The sequence below is a fragment of the Rutilus rutilus genome, assembly GCF_951802725.1.
Source record: "Rutilus rutilus genome assembly, chromosome: 3".
NCBI classification, from domain to species: Eukaryota; Metazoa; Chordata; class Actinopteri; order Cypriniformes; family Leuciscidae; genus Rutilus; species Rutilus rutilus.
The window spans coordinates 38,721,903-38,741,164 of record NC_140211.1 but is presented as its reverse complement, the minus strand read 5'-3'; the positions used below and the strand labels follow the sequence as shown (position 1 = coordinate 38,741,164).

The 19,262-nt window shown below is 37.8% G+C and overlaps 1 protein-coding gene across 2 annotated transcripts in view; it reads right to left on the bottom strand.

The window, feature by feature from the left end:
- Positions 1-2,926: 2,926 nt before the first annotated feature.
- The window catches only part of lrch4 (leucine-rich repeats and calponin homology (CH) domain containing 4), a 51,258-nt gene continuing 34,922 nt past the window's right edge, over positions 2,927-19,262 (bottom strand). Inside the window, exons 10-18 of one of the 2 annotated variants that reach the window (XM_084405135.1) lie at positions 15,323-15,457; positions 14,837-14,914; positions 14,477-14,528; positions 14,308-14,371; positions 11,050-11,145; positions 10,852-10,949; positions 10,546-10,683; positions 10,292-10,369; positions 2,927-3,316 (exon numbers count right to left, since the gene is read on the bottom strand). In XM_084405135.1, the coding sequence (XP_084261261.1) occupies positions 3,143-3,316; positions 10,292-10,369; positions 10,546-10,683; positions 10,852-10,949; positions 11,050-11,145; positions 14,308-14,371; positions 14,477-14,528; positions 14,837-14,914; positions 15,323-15,457 (913 nt within the window). In that variant the 3' untranslated portion in view covers positions 2,927-3,142. Of the gene's footprint in view, positions 3,317-6,225; positions 8,406-10,291; positions 10,370-10,545; positions 10,684-10,851; positions 10,950-11,049; positions 11,146-14,307; positions 14,372-14,476; positions 14,529-14,836; positions 14,915-15,322; positions 15,458-19,262 lie in introns of those variants that run through there. The other variant, XM_084405134.1, reaches the window with a different exon arrangement.

Genomic DNA, 19,262 nt, shown 5'->3' with positions numbered 1-19,262 from the left:
CATTGTTGTTACTGCTATTTTTTTTTCTTTTCTTTTTTTGGTGCCAAATGTGAATTCATGTCTTTTTGAAAGCCGAAGCGGAACATAAGTGACAGTTTGCTATTTTAGAAATGTGAAAATTTCAAGAGTGGCAGAACTGAATTGATCTCAATTGCTGCCATTCTCTCACCCAACCTCTGAACCAGACCTTTAATCCTTCGGATAGAAGCTCAAAAATGTCACTTCTCAGATTCATCTTTTTCCCCTGAGTGTCACGGAAAAGGCACTTACTAGGGATTCTTCTTCCAGTCTGCCAGGGGACTGTTTCTTACCCTGTTTTCAAGATAGTAAGGAGCATGCTAGCGACTTCTGAGGCTTCAACTGGTGTGCTGAAAGTATAGGTTCAGATAGGGTGCAATGGGGCAAAAAGCCATCCTTTTGCTAAATAAAAAATACTGAATATTAATGGAATAGTTCACTTAAAATGTTTAATTATATCATCATTTACTCACCCTCAAGTTGTTTCAAACCTGTATGAATTTCTTTCTTCTGCTGAACACAAAGGAAGAATGTCAGTAACCAAACAGTTGATGGACCAATTGACTTTGGTTGTTTGGTTTGGTAGTTACAGTAGGCCTACCCATATTAACCACAAAATAAAGTCAAGATATGTTTTTGTTGTTGCTATGGACTACATTGATGAGAGTTATGTAGAAGTATGAAGCTAACACTGGCGATGTACCTAATGTGTCCAGGATAAAAATACTCTTGTTACTGCAGACACCAAATGACAAATCACAGTGGTTGTTAAATGTTATTTGATTTGTTACAGTAGGCCTACCCATTGGCCTAAACAAGGGTTTTATGTTTTTGATAACTTGTCTGCTATTTAAATTTTGCTGAAAGCCATTGAAGGGCATAGTCGGCCAGCAGCCATGTCACCCTGTAGCCCAAGACTGGTTGCCCACTGAAGCTAAGCAGGGCTGAGCCTGGTTAGTACCTGGATGGGCGACCTCCTGAGAAAACCAGGTTGCTGCTGGAAGAGGTGTTAGTGAGGCCAGCAGGGGGTGCTCACCCTGTGGTCTGTGTGGGTCCTAATGCCCCAGTATAGTGACGGGGACACTATACTGTCAAAGAGCACCGTCCTTCGGAAGAGACGTTAAACCAAGGTCCTGACTCTCTGTGGTCATTAAAAATCCCAGGATGTCTTTCGAAAGAGAAGGGGTGTAACCCCGGCATCCTGGCCAAATTTGCCCAGTGGCCTCTGTCCATCATGGCCTCCTAATCATCCCCATATACTGATTGGCTTCATCACTATCTCCTCTCTCCACCAGTAAGCTGGTGTGTGGTGGGCGTTCTGGCGCAATATGGCTGCCGTCGCATCATCCAAGTGGATGCTGCACATTGGTGGTGGTTGAGGAGATTCCCCCCTTCCATGTAAAGCGCTTTGAGTGCCGAGAAAAGCGCTATATAAATGTAATGAATTATTATTATTATTATAGTATTTAAAGTGCTTACATAGCATTTCAAATTTCAGGAAAGAAAAGCTATTCTGCTTAATCCAATCAATAAGTATATCAATACACAGCAGGTTTATGTTTTCATTGAACCACATTTGAAAATAATAGAAATGTTCAGTAGCTTTTTATAGGTATGTCCGTAAAGAAGTTAACCTTGAAAAAAAAAATCTACCAAATAATAATAACTAGCCCCAGTATCCCCCATACTGCAGGTTCAGTGAAACAAAAATATAAAAAAAATTCATAGTACGTCTATAAATATAGCAAAGGAAATAAAGGCTCTGTGTTAATGCTCTTATTCAGCTTCTGTTAATGCTTCTCAACTAGTGGGTTGCAGGTTTGATAGGGTTGAGAATAGCAGGAGAAACAATGCGCAATAATTATTAATATCAGGGTAACAAGATCAACTTTTAAAAGGGACATGTTTGTTGTTGATCTATACAACCTCTACAGCATTTTGGAGCAAATTCATCTGTTACATATAAGCATCTAAATTAGTCAGATTCTAGCCTTTTTGATCGATGTAAACAGTATCTTTGTGGTAAACCGAACACTGTGTTCTGAAACCTAAACCTCATCCTAGCTGTGAATCAATGCTAATGGAGAAGTATTATGCTGCAGGTTGTTTTGCTGTTTCGGGGTCTGAACGGTGTGCAGTAACTGAGAAACCAATCAATTACAAACTATACCAAGAAATTCAACATTAGGGTATCAGATCATCTGACAGTGATCCAGCACCAGACAGACTGAGTTATGAAACATGGTAATTATACAAAACACAATGACTCAAACACAAGAAATTCAATACTTTAGAGTCATGTCAGAGTCCAGATCGCATCCCACTGAAGTCCTGTGGCTTGAGCTGCTGAATCACACTAATTAAACGTTTTAGTCTTTGTTCAATTTAATATGCTAGCTAATCAACTCACTTTATTCCCAACTGGCGGTAAATGACTCATTTTCTCAAGTTTTAGTTCTAGTCATTGCTTTAGAAATATAAACAAAGAGGTTAAAAGGTTGTTTCTGCTTTTTAGCTACACTCCCAAACAATTCATAGCAAATTAAACAGATCATTTCACATAGTTATTGCTAAATAAGGGTGGCTATACGGAGCCACATCGTTTGTCCAACACTCCAAATTTGCACACAATGTCAAAATCGGAGCCCGAGAGCTGTTGTTAGCTTATCTCAGGATTACTGCCACCTTTGCCTCTCCGCAAGAGTAATTACCTGTGAAAAACCAATTAAACTTGCATTGTAATAAAGCCGAGATTACAAACGTAATTAATTTTCAATTATGAGGAAGCACCAACAAAATGATTACACAAGAACGGCCGACTACCTCAGTAACGAGGCTCATTTAGGCAACGTCTTGCATCAATTTTTTAATATAATCTGCGTAAATATGCACAAAAAAAAACAAGCAGTTTTAAGTTATATTTGCTTTATTGTGCATCATTTTGTCTGTTTCAATAGCCACAATGAGTTTTTCTTGTAATTTACATAAAAACTCTCTGTACATGCATTGCAACAGGAGAAAATACTAATCATTTAAGATATAGATAATATTACACGATGGCTTCTAATCATCATTTCTAGCAAAATGTGCATTTGACATGTGCTGGAAAAATCACTCGATGACCCTAGGAGGCGCCATCTTGATTTGGAGGGGTGGATTGAAGGGGAAGCCCCGATGGGTCCTGGCGGGATGAGCGACGGGCACCTGATGTTGGCACCTCCAGAAGAGCCTGAACAGTCTGAGCGACGCGCGTGAGCCCCTCTTCCTCCAGAATCAATTGCGATGGACACAGTGTGTCCTGGTGGGATTTGATCAAGAAGAAAAAATACTAATATAAGTTTGTTTACACAAATGGTTCATAATATAAGCAATAAAACATCCTGGCATAAACAGACGGCTCAAGGAATATTGGTTCTTGTATTGCAAGCCCCTAAAAATCTGCAAATACAGGCTTCTAAGAGGAGATGCTGAAGCGTGAAGTGCACTCGGGGTAAACAAGCAAGATCCTTGGCTCATTATGAAAAGCTTTCCATGCACCTATAAGGATGGTTGAGAAATGGAACACCCATCTGTTAACTCAAGAACCCACAACATGCGAGATACAGGATCACACACACAAGAGGCACTTGTGACACACAGATACAGGAAGGACAGGCAATGCATGCAAAACACTTGATCGGCCAATCATTTCTTTGAATTTCCGACTATATGGCACAGCAGCAAGACCCCGTCTTTCAGAGATGCAGCCATGCAGTTATAGCACTTCACAGAGAAGATGCTATTTCATTCCAGGCTATAGTATGCATTACAAGCCAGCACTTCACCATCTTGAAAATCCATCATGCATTCCAATGATTAAGTTCAGTCAACCCTAACGGTATACATTAAATATAGATTATGGATGAGTTGCATAGGCTCTTATTGCCATATTCAGGCTGTATATCACTCGTGCAGTATATATCAGATTATGCGTTAAGCTCATTGCTTTAACACAATAAGAACGCATTATGTTTTATCCCTCTATTGTGCCGTTTGGCCATACGGTAGGTTAATTCACTTTCTTGGCTTTCAGAAAAAAAACGATGACATATGCCATTGTTGAATTGAAATCACTGTCTTTAAAGAATCCAATAATATTGTTTTTATGACACCTAAATTAGATTTCTCTCTCCAGGGTTGTTTTTCCTGGGGGTCAACACATGCTCCTCATATTGCCCTATTAAAAAACATTTCTGTACATTTTTTGCTGCCATATGGTAAGTTAAATCGACATTTTTGCTCTCAGATTCTCACGGTTTTCTAATAGAGTTAACAGTAAACTGAGAAAATATGAACGCATATGGCAAATGGCAGTGATGTATTTCTTAATTGTTAGGGGCATCAATTACTGCAATGAATTATTTATTTGGAAGTGTTTATTGTAATTATAATTATGCTGATCTCAATTATGATTTATGTTCAGGAACATTTTTTAAATAAATCACGGAGGAATATTCTAGAAATGTCACGAAGAACAGAATAAAAAATGAGTTTATAGAAGTTCCAAATGCACAAACCATCAATTCATAAAAGAAACTCAATTATAGGGAAACTTGAGAATCCTGAAATTAAAATAGATTTTCCTTAATGGTAAAGAGTTGCCAAAAGAAATATATTATTTGGAAGAATCTCTTAACAATTTGGCAATTTTATGTGGGGAAAAAACGTTCCGTCATTAGAAGACAATGCAACACCATAGAGGGTTAACTGAACTGTTCTCACCCGTAAACACACAGTACTTCACAACGTCAAAGTGAAAAATGAGCTGGCCGGTTAATTAATGAATAATTTAAAATAATAAACAGAAAGCAAATGAGCGCATAAGTATTCACCCTCCTGCTTTGACACACTTTAATGAGTTCAGAAGTAAGCAAAATAATTGCTTGATTAAAGTACACCTGTACACAGATGAGGTGTTTCACATGATTTCAGTGTAACTGCACCTGCGTCTATTAGTGCATTTACACCGAAACACTGGTAAGACCCTGGCCTGAGCAAACAGCGTTTTTAAATCATCAATGACCTTCATCCAGTGTTGATTAAAAGTCTGAATGCTTTGGAGCAGCTGTATGTGAGAGACCCTAAAGATTTTAAGTCTACAGTTCGATGAATCCGAAACTGAACTGTTGGGTCTAAATGCCAAGCACTGTTAAAAGAAGAATGAGCAAAAATGCCATTGTCACTGTGTGAAAAAGCTTAAAAAGAACTTATGTAATGGATGGTAAAGGGTGAACACTTGCGCTCAGCTATTTTCTTTGTTTAATTGGTTTGTTCTGGGTGTTGTAAAGTTGTTTGTGCTGATGGGTGGCAGAATATTTTCATCAAAATAATGCAATACATCAAAATCTCTTACAGTACAAACATATACATACTGTACACTACCATTGAAAAGTTTGGGGTCAGTACGTTTTTCTTGGATGAAATTGATTAAAAGTGACAGTGAAGACATTTATAATGTTACAAAAGATTTAATTACAAATAGCCTAAATCGTTCTTTTAAAAATTCTATTTATCAAATAATGAAAAGAAAACCGCATTACGGTTTCCACAAAAATATTAAACAGCACAATTGTTTTTCACATTGATAACAAGAAATGTTTTTATGAGCACCAAATCACATGAAAGATCATGTGACTGATGCTGTTAACACTGTGTAAATAGCAACAAAAAGTATTTTCTTTGCACTAAGTGTAATATTATTTAGTAGAGTTGTTACTGTATGTTTTTTATCAAATAAATGCAGCCTTGACTTTCAAAAACATTTAAAAAAAAATCTTACCAACCCCAAACTTATGAACTAGTGTTACTTAGAATATTAAAAAGACACACAGTGGGGTCCAAGAATCTGAAAAGGCATTTTTAATAATAAGTTATAATATCAGCAAATATAACTTTTTAGCAATGAGTACCCCACTGTGTAGTATAGTGTATACTTTTACTGTGTGTAGCTATACTTACTTTTTCTCTACTTTCTACTACCCACACAATGGATCAACACTTACCTTTTGGCAAAGGGCACAGAATACCTGGACTCATAAGCTACAGAGACGAGCTGACGTGAGGATTTCATCCTCAGCAGAGACAAAGAACTAAAGCAGAATTAATCATGAGCGAGAGTCATGAACATTTGACAAAAGCACACGTAAAGCAGCAGACGACACGTAAAAATCAGTTTCCTTTTTTTAATAATTTCTTTACAGACAAAAAAAAAAAAAAAATTCTTTATATCAATATAAACTTAACTTCTTAAATACACAGTATTTTATAAATATAACAAAATACATTTCGTGTGTTGTAACAGTTTTAACTAGGTAACATTTGGACGGAAACATTCGTGTAGATCGAGTGCCCTCTAAACTGTCTGAGTCTAACGTATGTATAAGAAGGACGGTAGAATTATCAGTCATCTTCTGTAAAAGCCTTCAACATGGACAGTAGCATTTCACAATCCTTATTTCATTTGGCTAAAGCCTCTAGAGCAAATGTGATGAAGTCCATCTATGCGAAATGTGTCTGAGTTCATTTTCAAAGTGGATTCATTTTAAATGAAATGTCTATTATGATTAGCTTTCGCATTGATAACAATGTATAATGTTATAAAACCCTATCAACATCCCTTAAAATATGTTTAAGACATCGTAGGATGAGAAATGCATGTTGGTAACTAGTTCCACAGCACATATCCCTTCACCTACCCTTGTTTCTCAGTCTCTCTCTCTCTCTCTTCTTATCGTTCACAGCAGATGAGAGGCTGCTCGTTAGTAAACTGTCGGCAAAGCTTCTAAATCACATTAAGTAGGCACGGAATACAAAAGCAACATCAGCATACAGCACCGCGGAAGATAGGTGCTCATGGCACATTACAGGACTACAAAAACACTATGGCCACATTTAGAATCAGGAAACGGCAGCTGAAGAGGCTTGTGGAGAAGCAGGACTCACAACCATTTCATCATCAATAAAAAAAATAATAAAAAAAATGGTGTAATTTGTACTTTGGTAATGTCTGCTTATCCACATTGTGCATTCACGAGCAGTATCTAATATACACATTTAAAAGATGCTATTAATGTCCCCAAAGTCTTACTGTTCCCCCCCCCCCAGCTCAAAATGATCATGAAAGCAATCATAAGCATATTACTCAATTAATCTGTTCAATTTAATTAGTCAAATTTAATGTGCTCAGCGATGGCTTTCCACCAAACGCAGCTTCACCAGAACAGAGAAAAACATAAATAAACCGAAACAATAACTTAATTGTGAACAGTTTGCATACAGGAATTATATTAAGATGCTCTCAAGAAAACTCAAAATGAACATTAAAAAAAGACAAGAAAGAAAAACTGTAACAAGTTAACACAGCTTTGAATCATATTAGTACCGTCAAAAAGTGTTAAAGGAACAGTTTAGAAACACCACTGCTCTCTGGTGGTCACAGTCAACAAGATATGAGAGAGAGAAAAGGCAAGTGAAATGGTTCACGCAATCCCGACCCTAACAGATATCCACAATGTGTGAATTAAACCAAATTCAGCTGAGAAGTACCATAGCCACACTGTTAACATATTTACCCGATGCTACAAACTAATTTGCACTGCTGTGTGAGCAGAAAGAACCTACAAGCTTCTGAGGCACTTTAAAGCCCTTCAATAGAAAAAAAAAAAAATTGGGGAATGGGGAGTTAGTGCCAGTGCTTTAAAACTCTTAGGATAACAAGATCCATTACAAAGATATCCTGGGATCAACAGCAATGCTAAGGCAATCAGGTGGAAAAGCCCTTCACGAGTGGAAACCATGTCTATGTACAGATAAAGTCTACGTCCTCAACAGAAAATGCAGTATGTGACCATTGAGGAGTTGATTATAACTTTTTTGATGTGGAAAAATGTGGATATTCGATCTAGACCTCTGATAATTTGCGATATATTTCAGTATTTCACCATTTGTAGAGTTTCTAAAGGTTCTTAAATATGTTTCCAAACCTGAATATCTGTGAGGAGCTTTAATGCGTAAGCTGAAAGGCATTATGTGTAGGGAGTTATATATGTGCAGTTCTTGTCAACAATGTGTGTACACAGTACAGAAATGATGTATCCGTTACATTTACACATTGACACTCGCTCGCACTATGCTATAAGCTGGCAGTATAACAGGTAGAGCAAAGCCATGAGGAGAGAGTAGAAGAGCAGGAAGCCGCTGGAAAAAGGGGAGGAAGGAGAGATGGAGGGAGAGGTGGCGTTCTTGTCCTCGTTCACCTCCTCCTCCTCTATTGCCAGGAGCGCCGTCGCGCAGCGGTGCACTGCAGGTATCTTACTGCACAGGACATCAGACGCTAAACACAACTCCATCTGAGAAACAGAGAGACAGACAAAGGAAAGGAAGAACAATGCAAAGAGGACAAACAAAGATGAATGGACACAGCGTTGAACAAAGACACACATGAAAGCAGGGTCATTTAAAGGGATAGTTCACTCAAAACTGAAAACTCTTGTCATCATTTACTCACCTTGTGTGTGTTTTTTTTTTTTTTTTAACCTACATGACTTTCTTTCTTCCGTGGAACACTAAATGAGATGTTTATAGAACTACTGTACGTACGATATCGGAAAAAATTGACATTGCGATATTTTGTTTTTCTGCGTTAAATTGTATGAAAAATGCAGGAAGTTTCACTAGATTCATTTAAATAGCTATGTTTGGAAAGGATCAATCTTTCTAGGATGATTGTTGGAAAGTGCAGCTGTATAGAATACAGAAATAATAAAACAACCATCCTTTTAGGGCTTGAAAGATTTGGGTGTTGACACATGGGTATAATCTTTACAGGAACAAACTTGAACCTCTTTCAGTAAACAAAAAATTTACTTTCTACTTTAATAATTATTATTACATAATAAAAACCATTGTAACAATACTACAGTAGTGTAAAATAAAAAAATACTAATAATATTTAATAAAAATCATTACAAAGTAATTGCAATACAAATATTTGTCTTAATTTCTTCATTTTCGAATGTTAAAGTCATCATAATATCTAAATTGACCCTATTTACCTTGTTAGCGCATATTACTAGTCTTGTGGTGAACAATTCATCCGTGCAAGTTAATACACAGAATTTTTTTTAGTTGCTAGCTAAACATCTAATATTTGACAAGTATGTTACGATAGAAATGCTCAACAACAGACATTAATATCCCAGCGATGCAAAGTACTTTAATTTTTTCCGAACTGAAAATATGCTATAATTTACATGATTCATGTAATTCAAAACTGAATGTGAAGAGACAAGAAACGGTTTGCATTTTCGACATATTAGACGTGAATAAGATGAATAAAATGGGTGCATATTTTAAAATAAAATATTACGTGCAAATAGTTTTAATTTATTGCTTCATAACAACAATTAGACCTAGAACTCCTTTTACCATTCTTTTTCCATTGCCTTAAATCCCTTTTAATCCTTTAATTATTTGATTCATTTAAAGCTGCAGTCCGTAACTTTTGTCGCTCTAGCGGTTAATAAACAGAACTGTATGCGTCTTGCAGAAGAACATTGTAGCCGGCGCTAGTTCTCTCTGTTTATGTCTATGATGAGTCACGCAGGTACTGGGATACGACCCACACCGGTCTAAAATTGTCCGAACATAAACACTTATTATAGGTGTACTGTAGTGATTCAGGATAAGACAAAAACAATGTTTGGAAAATGGATTTAGGATGTACTCGCTCATTTGAACACAAAAACCAGTTACAGTTGCAGCTTGAAATAATAAGGCAAAAAAAAAAAAAAAAAACTTTGGTCCCCCAATGTTCAAGACATGGTTACGGACTACTTCTATGCTGATTTTTATGGCTTTATGGTGCTTTTATTTTCCTTTTTGTAGCTTGACAGCCCAATCCCTATTCACTTTCACTGCATTACAAGACAGCGGCTCAGACATTCTGCTAAACATCTCCTTTGGGGTTCCATGGAAGAAAGTCATTGGCTTTGGAACATCATGAACTACCCCTTTAAGATTAAAAAAACTAAAATAAAAAAGCCATAGAGAGCACAAAAAAGTTGCAAATCGAGCTTGAAGCACTTGAAAAACAACATAAAAGAGCATTAACAGTCACATGTCAGTGGGCGAACTGTTTGTCTTGTTTACAAACAGCTCACACACGTCTCAGGAAGACAAATAATATGGAGGATGATAAAAGAAGCAACCAATAAAAGATGAAATTTATGTTTACCTCAGGGACTCCAAGCCTACGACATGCAGCAATGAAGTTTTCGACATTGAGGCGGCACTTGGCAGCACTCAGCTTTGGCTGAACAGACAGAAAGATTGCACTGATATTCATTAGAAAGCAAATTAAGAACAGCCTGCTAGTAAACTAGCAGATCTGGGATCAGCTTCCTCCAAATAAGGATCACGCATTTGTTTTTTTGAGATACTAGATCATGTTTTGGCCATAATGAGAATAAGATCCGAGCATTAGCTCACCACTGCCGGTGAGGGGATGTGGATGATTGACACGGAACGAGGTCGCACGTGATTGGCCAACTGGCAGAGAACTGTGCCATTGGACAACGCCTCTCCCAGATCGTCAGGCAGAGAGATCTTCAGACGCGACTCCAGACACTGGAAGAAAAACATGGAAAGAGTGATACTACTGGGAAATACTTCTTAAACTACGCAATCAGATAAAATAAAAATAAAGGCTAAGACCAATAATAAGATAATCGTAACAAAAATGGGGTAAGGTGTGTCAGAAGAGCTAGAGATGGAGAGATGAATAATACTCTTTACTTTGCGCAGTTGCAAGACGTCTGTTCTGTCTTCTCGTGGGGATCTGAGTGTGGAGCGTGATTCGCTGCGGCCAGACTCCGCCAAACTGTTTCCTGATCCTGAGAAGAGAGCAATAGGGTACAGCATATATTACTGACCAAATAAAGATCATAGGTCCTACAATCCTATTTTAACTTCTGTATGTGTGTGTGTGTGTACCAGTCTTGACATTGCAGCGTGAAGATGTGCGGAATAAGAAGCTGTTGGGTTTGGGAGCAGAACCTGTTGGAGAACAGGGCTTCACGGAGGGCGCATCTGTAATATGTCACAAACAAGATTCATTAAATACTTAAATTGCGTTCATTAAGACTGGGTTCCCACCAATACAGCTTCAGCAGAACAAGCTACATGAATTAAACAATACATTGTTTCTATATACACAACTATATGACATTGCTCTCAAGGAAACCAAAGCAAACATTCAACAGCAATGATAAAAACCCCTGTCAAAAAGTGTTGAAGCACTTTTGTAACAGCACTGCCCTCTGGTGGTCACACTGCTTTCATGGGGGTTCATTTCTAAAGAATTTCTATAGGTAATTGAAAGAAACTCTTTCGTCTGTCACAGACCATGTTTGCTTGGCAGTCAATTGGGCCAAGTGTTGCATTCACTGTTGTTTGGCAATTTTTTGCAGGAGAAATTCAGACATTTCAATAGCAATCCACATGATTGGGAACTTCACATTGGGGTAAAGGATTTCACCATGCAGATCCTGCAACGGGTTTAAGTTGGTCATGTGGATTGGCAGCGTTGAGCAACCGAATGCTGCTTAGTTTGAAAGTTACTTCTGTTTGAGCAATGCTTTGCGCATCACTACACTATTGGCAATACTTTTCCCCAGCTAATGTGACCGCCGCTAATATACATCTACATTTTTAATAGTTTGTGATAAAGTGAGTAGTACAGTATATGTTTTGCCAATATACTGTAGTTAGTTCAGATACAGTTCCTAACAGAAAATGCTCAAGCGAGTTCATCGGTCACTGCGCAAGTAATAATGTGTTACTTTTTCCTGAAGGGTTGTTTGAAAAATGCTATTAATCCGATGAGATAACCAAAACTCAACAAAGTGCCCTATTAAATACAATTAATTTGTATTTTTTAAGGTTCTTTATTCTGTTTTGGAGGTCTCCTACAATAGTTTACATACAAAGGTCAAAAAACGCTTTAAAGGGATAGTTCACTTTGAAATAAAATTTTGGTATGTTTTAGCTTACCTCAAGGGCATCCAAGATGTAGGTGTCTTTTTTTCCGCAGTAGTTTCAATTTTGATATTTTTAGGTCAAACCGTTCTTGTCTGTCAGTCATATAATGCAGGTCGATGGTCACTGTCTCAAAACACAAGCACAGAGTCCAAATTAAAACAATTCCCCATCGTCCAAATGAAACAATTCCCCATCATAAGTACACATTGATGGCCTAAGACACGAAACGAGCGGTTTGTGTGAGAAAACGAACAGTATTTATATCGTTGTTATTACTTGAACACAGCACACGTCCAAATGATCTGACGGCGCGGGCGGGTATAGATATATACATAGATGTCGCCTTGGCTACTGCAGTTCATTGGAACGAAACCGTAGCCAAGCGACATCTAGTGTATATAGATGTATACACTAGATGTCGCCTTGGCTACTGCAGTTCATTGGAACGAAACCGTAGCCAAGGCGACATCTATGTATATATCTATACCCGCCGGCGCCGTCAGATCATTTGGACGTGTGCTGTGTTCAAGTAATAACAACGATATAAATACTGTTCGTTTTCTCACACAAACCGCTCGTTTCGTGTCTTAGGCCATCAATGTGTACTTATGATGGGGAATTGTTTCATTTGGACGATGGGGAATTGTTTTAATTTGGACTCTGTGCTTGTGTTTTGAGACAGTGACCATCGACCTGCATTATATGACTGACAGACAAGAACGGTTTGACCTAAAAATATCAAAATTGAAACTACTGTGGAAACAAAGACACCTACATCTTGGATGCCCTTGAGGTAAGCTAAAACATATCATAAAATTAATTTCAAAGTGAACTATCCCTTTAAGTTTCTCATAATATAGACTGCAGCATCACCTCTTTTCTAGGGTTGGGTATCCCAATTCTACTTATCGATTCTTTATTTCGATTCCAATAAGGTAAAAAAAAAAAACTTGGATATCATTCACTTTTATTTTAAGGAACTTTTGCCTATGGTTTAAAATTACCATAGCAAAAACAACTAGCCTAACTAATATAAATGTCAAGCATTGTTACATTATCAATCGCAGCACATAAATACAACTGAACAAAGATATGTGTGAAATTAGGGCTGTCACGATGTTAGATTTTTCACACCACGGTTATTGTGGCCAAAAGAATTCACGATATCGATATATCGCGATATCTATAGAATCTATGGCAAATTTTTGTGAAGGAAGACAAGCATGTGAAGTTTATCTGGTTTCAAACTGAAGCCAAACACTGTCTGAAGGTTTCCAGAAGAACTGAAAATAAAGCGCCAATAAAGTCATGCAGATAGCAGATTTGAATAAAAAAATCAAGTGCAAATACAAATACAAAAATAAGATGAGTAAAGAAAATGGGATTCTTAATTTTAATAATCACCCTTTATTAAATATATGAACACAGAAACCCCCTGTTAACAGTTAATGTCACGTTTCCCATTCCATGATGACTAGTAAAATATGACAACTCGAGGTATTGCACACCGGACACGCACTTTCTCAGTTTATGGCCAGCAATATCATTATGTTTAAGGACATTATGGAATTGAGATAATGTCTGTACTATGTTATGATTATACTGTACAATTAAATACAATAGTTGCTGAGTCTGTGATCTGAACACTTTTTTCTGCGCTCTGTGTTGCGGCAGGATTTTGAACAAGGTCCTGAGCCGTTGCTGGGCGACGCGGACAGACGCCGAATAGAACCGCGCTGTGCTTCTCGTCCGGTGTGTGTACACTCATACAGAATGTGTTCGAATTTTAAAGACGTGGCGCTGCGCTTCTCATCCGGTGTGCGACCACCTCTAAGGTGCTGTTTTCTTTGAAGCCGAAGAACTCTGTTGTTAATACTGGCGAGCTCAGCTTACTTTTTTCGGGTGTGGACAGAGTGTTTCACTCTAGCTGCGCGGGCGCGGACGAGCGCTGCGTCTAGAAAACGCCAATATCGCCAATACCGGTATATTGTATTGCTCTAAATTAACACGATGTCGATATTTCATGCTTTGAATATCACGATTATCGTCAATACCGGTATATTGCGACACCCCTATGTGAAATAAACAGTGTTTTAAGATATTCAGGTATTCAGGAACACAAACTAATCATGGGGTCTTCAAACAATGAGGATAGATCTTTAAATGTCATTTTCCATTAAAAGCAGCTGAAACATCTAGCATGAAAGGTACCTGTGCGACTGATGGAGCGCTGCAAAGAAACCGTATGTGAGGACTGAGAAATCTGATCTGCACTCTGAGAGAAAGAGAGAGAGAAAAGTCTTAAACACCCAATTAAGAATAGTATTATGCATTTATGACAGAATGAGGTGGAGTGAGAGTGTAAATGTGAAGGACTCACTGCACATCTCTGTTTCGGGCCGTTGGGTGGAGAGTTGCTATCTGAATCACCACTAGAGGGACACAGAGATCAAATCACAAAACTTTGTGAACTTCACTAACTAGCCAACTTCAGAGTGAACTAGCAACACAACAACCACATCATGAATGTGTTATGAATTTACATTACTCTTAAATAAGGTGTGTCTATTTGATCTGACTGTTAATTACGCCGCCACAGCTAGAAATCTGGTCTCAAATTCAGATTTGTGCCTTCTCTTTGTTAAAGAGATACAGAATTCCACAACAAAACATAAACACCAGCACGCATGCAAACACAGAACACATAAACGCATATGCGGGCCATTCGCTCCACTCTTACCCTGAAATGCTTCCTGTTCCTCCGTGCTTTGTCGTCGTTGCCAAGTTACTTCCTGTTTTTACAATAATCTTCTGCAAACTGTAAGACATAAAACGCTTATTAGTCAATTGCCTCCTAATACAAAAGCACACAGGACCTGTTCACACTGTGTTTTTCTTCTGACTGTGTTTTACTCATAGACAGTATAAGAAGGTTTTACTATAATTCATTCTTTAAGACAAATTATGTAAAGACACACGACAGCAGGTAACACTGGTTTCCTTTACAACCACAATGGCTTTGATGACGAAGCATCAGCAAAGAAATAATAGAGGCCATTTTAAATCCGTCAAGTGCTTTTGAAGACTTGCTTGCTGTGCATTAGCAAACAGGATTGTTCGTTCTATCGGCTCTTAGGCCGAACAGTCTTTTTGACGCCATATCACCCATTCACTCATGTTTCACTTCCACATTTCCTTGATTCATTCAATCCCATCAGTCACTCACGTGTTGGCTTTGTCTCTCTGTTGCTGGGCTCTTTCTCTTTCCTGCCAGATGAGCAGGTTTCCAGGCCTCCTCCTCTCCTCTAGAGTGGGACTGGATGGTGAGCCGGAGTCTGAACCATCTCCAATCACAAATATCCTGAAAGGAAGTAAAAGTGAGATTTATGTTTTTTTAAGCCCTCACCAAAAAGTTACAACTGAATATAACTTTTTCTGAAGAAATTGTGGTGTCACCACCACTGTACAAGGGTGTTGTAGGTGATTGCTAAAGTTTTTGTGTGGTTTTTAGTCAATGCTACGCAGTTTCGAGGGTGATTACTTACTGGCTCAAGTCAAAAGAGTATTATTTTCTGGTCACTAAATATGGCAATTTAAGTCTAAGGGATTTTTTGTCCAATTTAATCACCCACCAGCTGAAAATCATACGTCTGGATTGCTTAGAAACTTAACACATATTTCCACAACAAACCGCATAATTGTAGGTATCGCTTATGGTTAGGAGTTGAGCAATAGTAAGTGATGTTTGCTGTAAGGCTGCGATACTCTACACAACTTTGGAACGGATTTAAAAACACTAGGAATCATAAACTTGCTGACTCTGTGAATGGTTAAAGAGAAAAACTGGGCATCATTCACTAAACGATAGAGAATCTCACTATCAGACTGTTATGTCTTTCCAAACACAACGAACTAACGTAGAAACATGCGTATTGTTACTTGGAGATGAAAACAGATATGTGTTCTAAAATTTATATCCTCCGACTTAATGGAATCATAGTCGGAATATATATATATGTATATACCATCGCACACTGCGATTTTTTTCCGTGAAATCTGTCAACTCCGACTGCCCAAAATCTTCAGACTGGCTCTGACTTTCGGCAACTAGCATCGACTCCTCCACATGGCAGATCTGGGCAAAAGACATGGAGTGTATTCCAGCCTTTAGCAAACTGCACTAATTATATCTACAAACTCACAGAACAGTAGGAAGAACGTAGGGCTGCATGATACTGGAAAAAAAAACGGACACTGCGATATTTCGTTTTTTTTCTGCATTATATATATATATATATATATATATATATATATATATATATATATATATATATATATATATATATATATATTGCAATACTCTTTTTTGTTTTGTTTTAACAGAATACTTGAATAGCTCTATTTGGGAAGAATTAAATATTCGAGAATGATCGGGATGATTTTGTAGGGGATGATTTTTGCATAGACATTACAAAATACTTTTTTTTTTTTCTCTGAAGATTTTTTTTTTTTTTTTTTTTGAGCAAATCATCCTTTTAGGGCTGAACAATTTGAGGAAAAACTTGATTTTTTTTTTTTTTTTTTGATTTTCACACTTTGGTAAAATCTTTACACGAACAGACTCAAACATCTTCCAGTAACCATAAAGTGATAAAAATAATAAAAACCAACAACTCTTCACTTGAGTTCATAGGCCACATTTAAAGGGTTAGTTCACCCAAAAATGAAAATTCTGTCAGTGATTACTCACCCTCATGTTGTTCCAACCATGTAAGTCTTTCGTTCATCTTCGGATCACAAATTAAGATATTTTTGATGAAATCTGACAGCTGTCTCACTCCTCCATAGGCTTTCAGAGGGACCGAAACTCGTCGGCCCAGAATAGTTATTAAAAACATCGTTAAAATAGTCCAAGTGACTACAGTGGCTATACATTAAGTTTATAATGCGACGACAATACTTTTTGTGCAGAAAAACAACAAAAATAACGACTTTATCCAACTATTAGTGTTCTTCAATGTGGGCCTCTGACGAGAGTTCACGGGAGCACCAGGACGCATGCGCGAGAACTGAGATTACGGCGTTCTTCTTTTACTACTAACTTACTTGTTACTGGCTGCTCACTCCTTGGGAGTATTACCGCCATCTACTGTACAAGATGACGTCCCGACATCATCGAGACCTAAATCACAATAAGTGTCGAATTCAATAGCTTACATACAGCGCGCGTCTTCCTCTGCTTATAAACAGACCGTTTTGCGCTTCCGGCAATGTCGGGACGTCATCGTGTACAGTAGATTGCGGTAATACTCCCAAGGAGTGAGCAGCCAGTAACAAGTAGTAGTAGAAGAAGAACGGCGTAATCTCAGTTCTCGCGCATGCGTCCTGGTGCTCCCGTGAACTCTCGTCAGAGGCCCACATTGAAGAACACTAATAGTTGGATAAAGTTGTTATTTTTGTTGTTTTTCTGCACAAAAAGTATTGTCGTCGCATGATAAACTTAATGTATAGCCACTGTAGTCACTTGGACTATTTTAACGATGTTTTTAATAACTATTCTGGGCCGGCGAGTTTCGGTCCCTCTGAAAGCCTATGAAGGAGTGAGACAGCTGTCAGATTTCATCAAAAATATCTTAATTTGTGATCCGAAGATGAACGAAAGACTTACATGGTTGGAACAACATGAGGGTGAGTAATTACTGACAGAATTTTCATTTTTGGGTGAACTAACCCTTTAAATATGATCATAAAGTAATAATCTTCATCATTTTTATTATGATTATTTAATAAAAGTATTAAACAATTCATATATTGTAATAATGATAATACTACACTGTATACAATCAAATATTTAATATTCATATTGTTTTGTAGTACAATTGTAAATTTAGTCATTTTCAAATGTTAAAACCTCAAGCTTTTACTATGGCGAACAACAGCAGGGAGATTTTAAAGCTTTTCCTTTGTTGACAACAGGTTTGCAAACACTTCTCATTAGAAATGTAGTGAAATGGATGGCACTGCTAGCACACATAACATTCCCAAAATGCACGTTACAAGAAACTCAAACTCGCAGCACAGTTGGAGTTTGAGTGAAGCAGCATTTACTGTGAATCAAGCCGATCCAAGACTCTGAAACACCGGATATATCGCACATGGATGGAATAATGGATGGAATTAGATTTTATGATTACTTTGTACTCTTTGTACTATCTTTAATTTGTCTGCTGTTATAACGTTGAATAAAGCAGACCAGTTTACTGAGTAACTATGACAGCAAGATACTCAGTTACACTGAAACTGTGGGAGGAAAATCACTGTTGATTTTTCCCAGCACTCCCTCACGGATTGACCTTGCGTAATCATAGTGGAGGAGGGATCCAGCACACTTTAATTAAGAGACTGTGTTTCACAGCAACTATTTGAGCATGTATTATAATCAATTTAAGGACGTCACTGTGGCCTTCAAATCACACTGAAACAGTCAGTAATTCTGACTCTCAGCTTCTTTATTCTACCTTTGCACAATGAGCAACTCACAATGTTTTGGAGCACCTTGGAGAACCACACTCTAAGAGGAGCGACTGGAAATTTTCCGGCCTGCTGCCATGAGACAGTCCAATGTCTCCCTTTCCTCCATTTATCATGCCCATCTGCACGTTACACAGCACGAGTACAGATCCTTACCAGCTGTATTCAAATGCATTCAAATTTGTGCACTCTTTGTGACTTCCTGGCACTCTGAGTTTATTTTGCATTGTCTATATTGAATGCAGTGTGTCTACATGACTGACGTTTCTCCATAGCCAACACTGAGGGCAGATCTATGACAAAAAATATTTGAGACAAAAATTTCACTCTGTTCCTGGAATGAAAATACTCCATCTGCCTGACAGATTGTTCAAATATCTGATCCAGATCAAGCCGAGATGTTTGAAAAATAACCGTGTCTAACAAGAAACTGCGTAAGATAACCTGATACCACACTTGAGCACAGATCAGTATCTTGTGACTGTAGGTCTAAAAGTTCCAATATCAGTCACCTAATAGGCTGGTCAGATAAGCCAGCGAGCGTTTACATCGAATTACACTAGCTGGGGATATTCTGACATGGCTAAAATGCAAACAAATTCCTATTTCTGACAGTTCTGTGGGGCCCTTCTTTA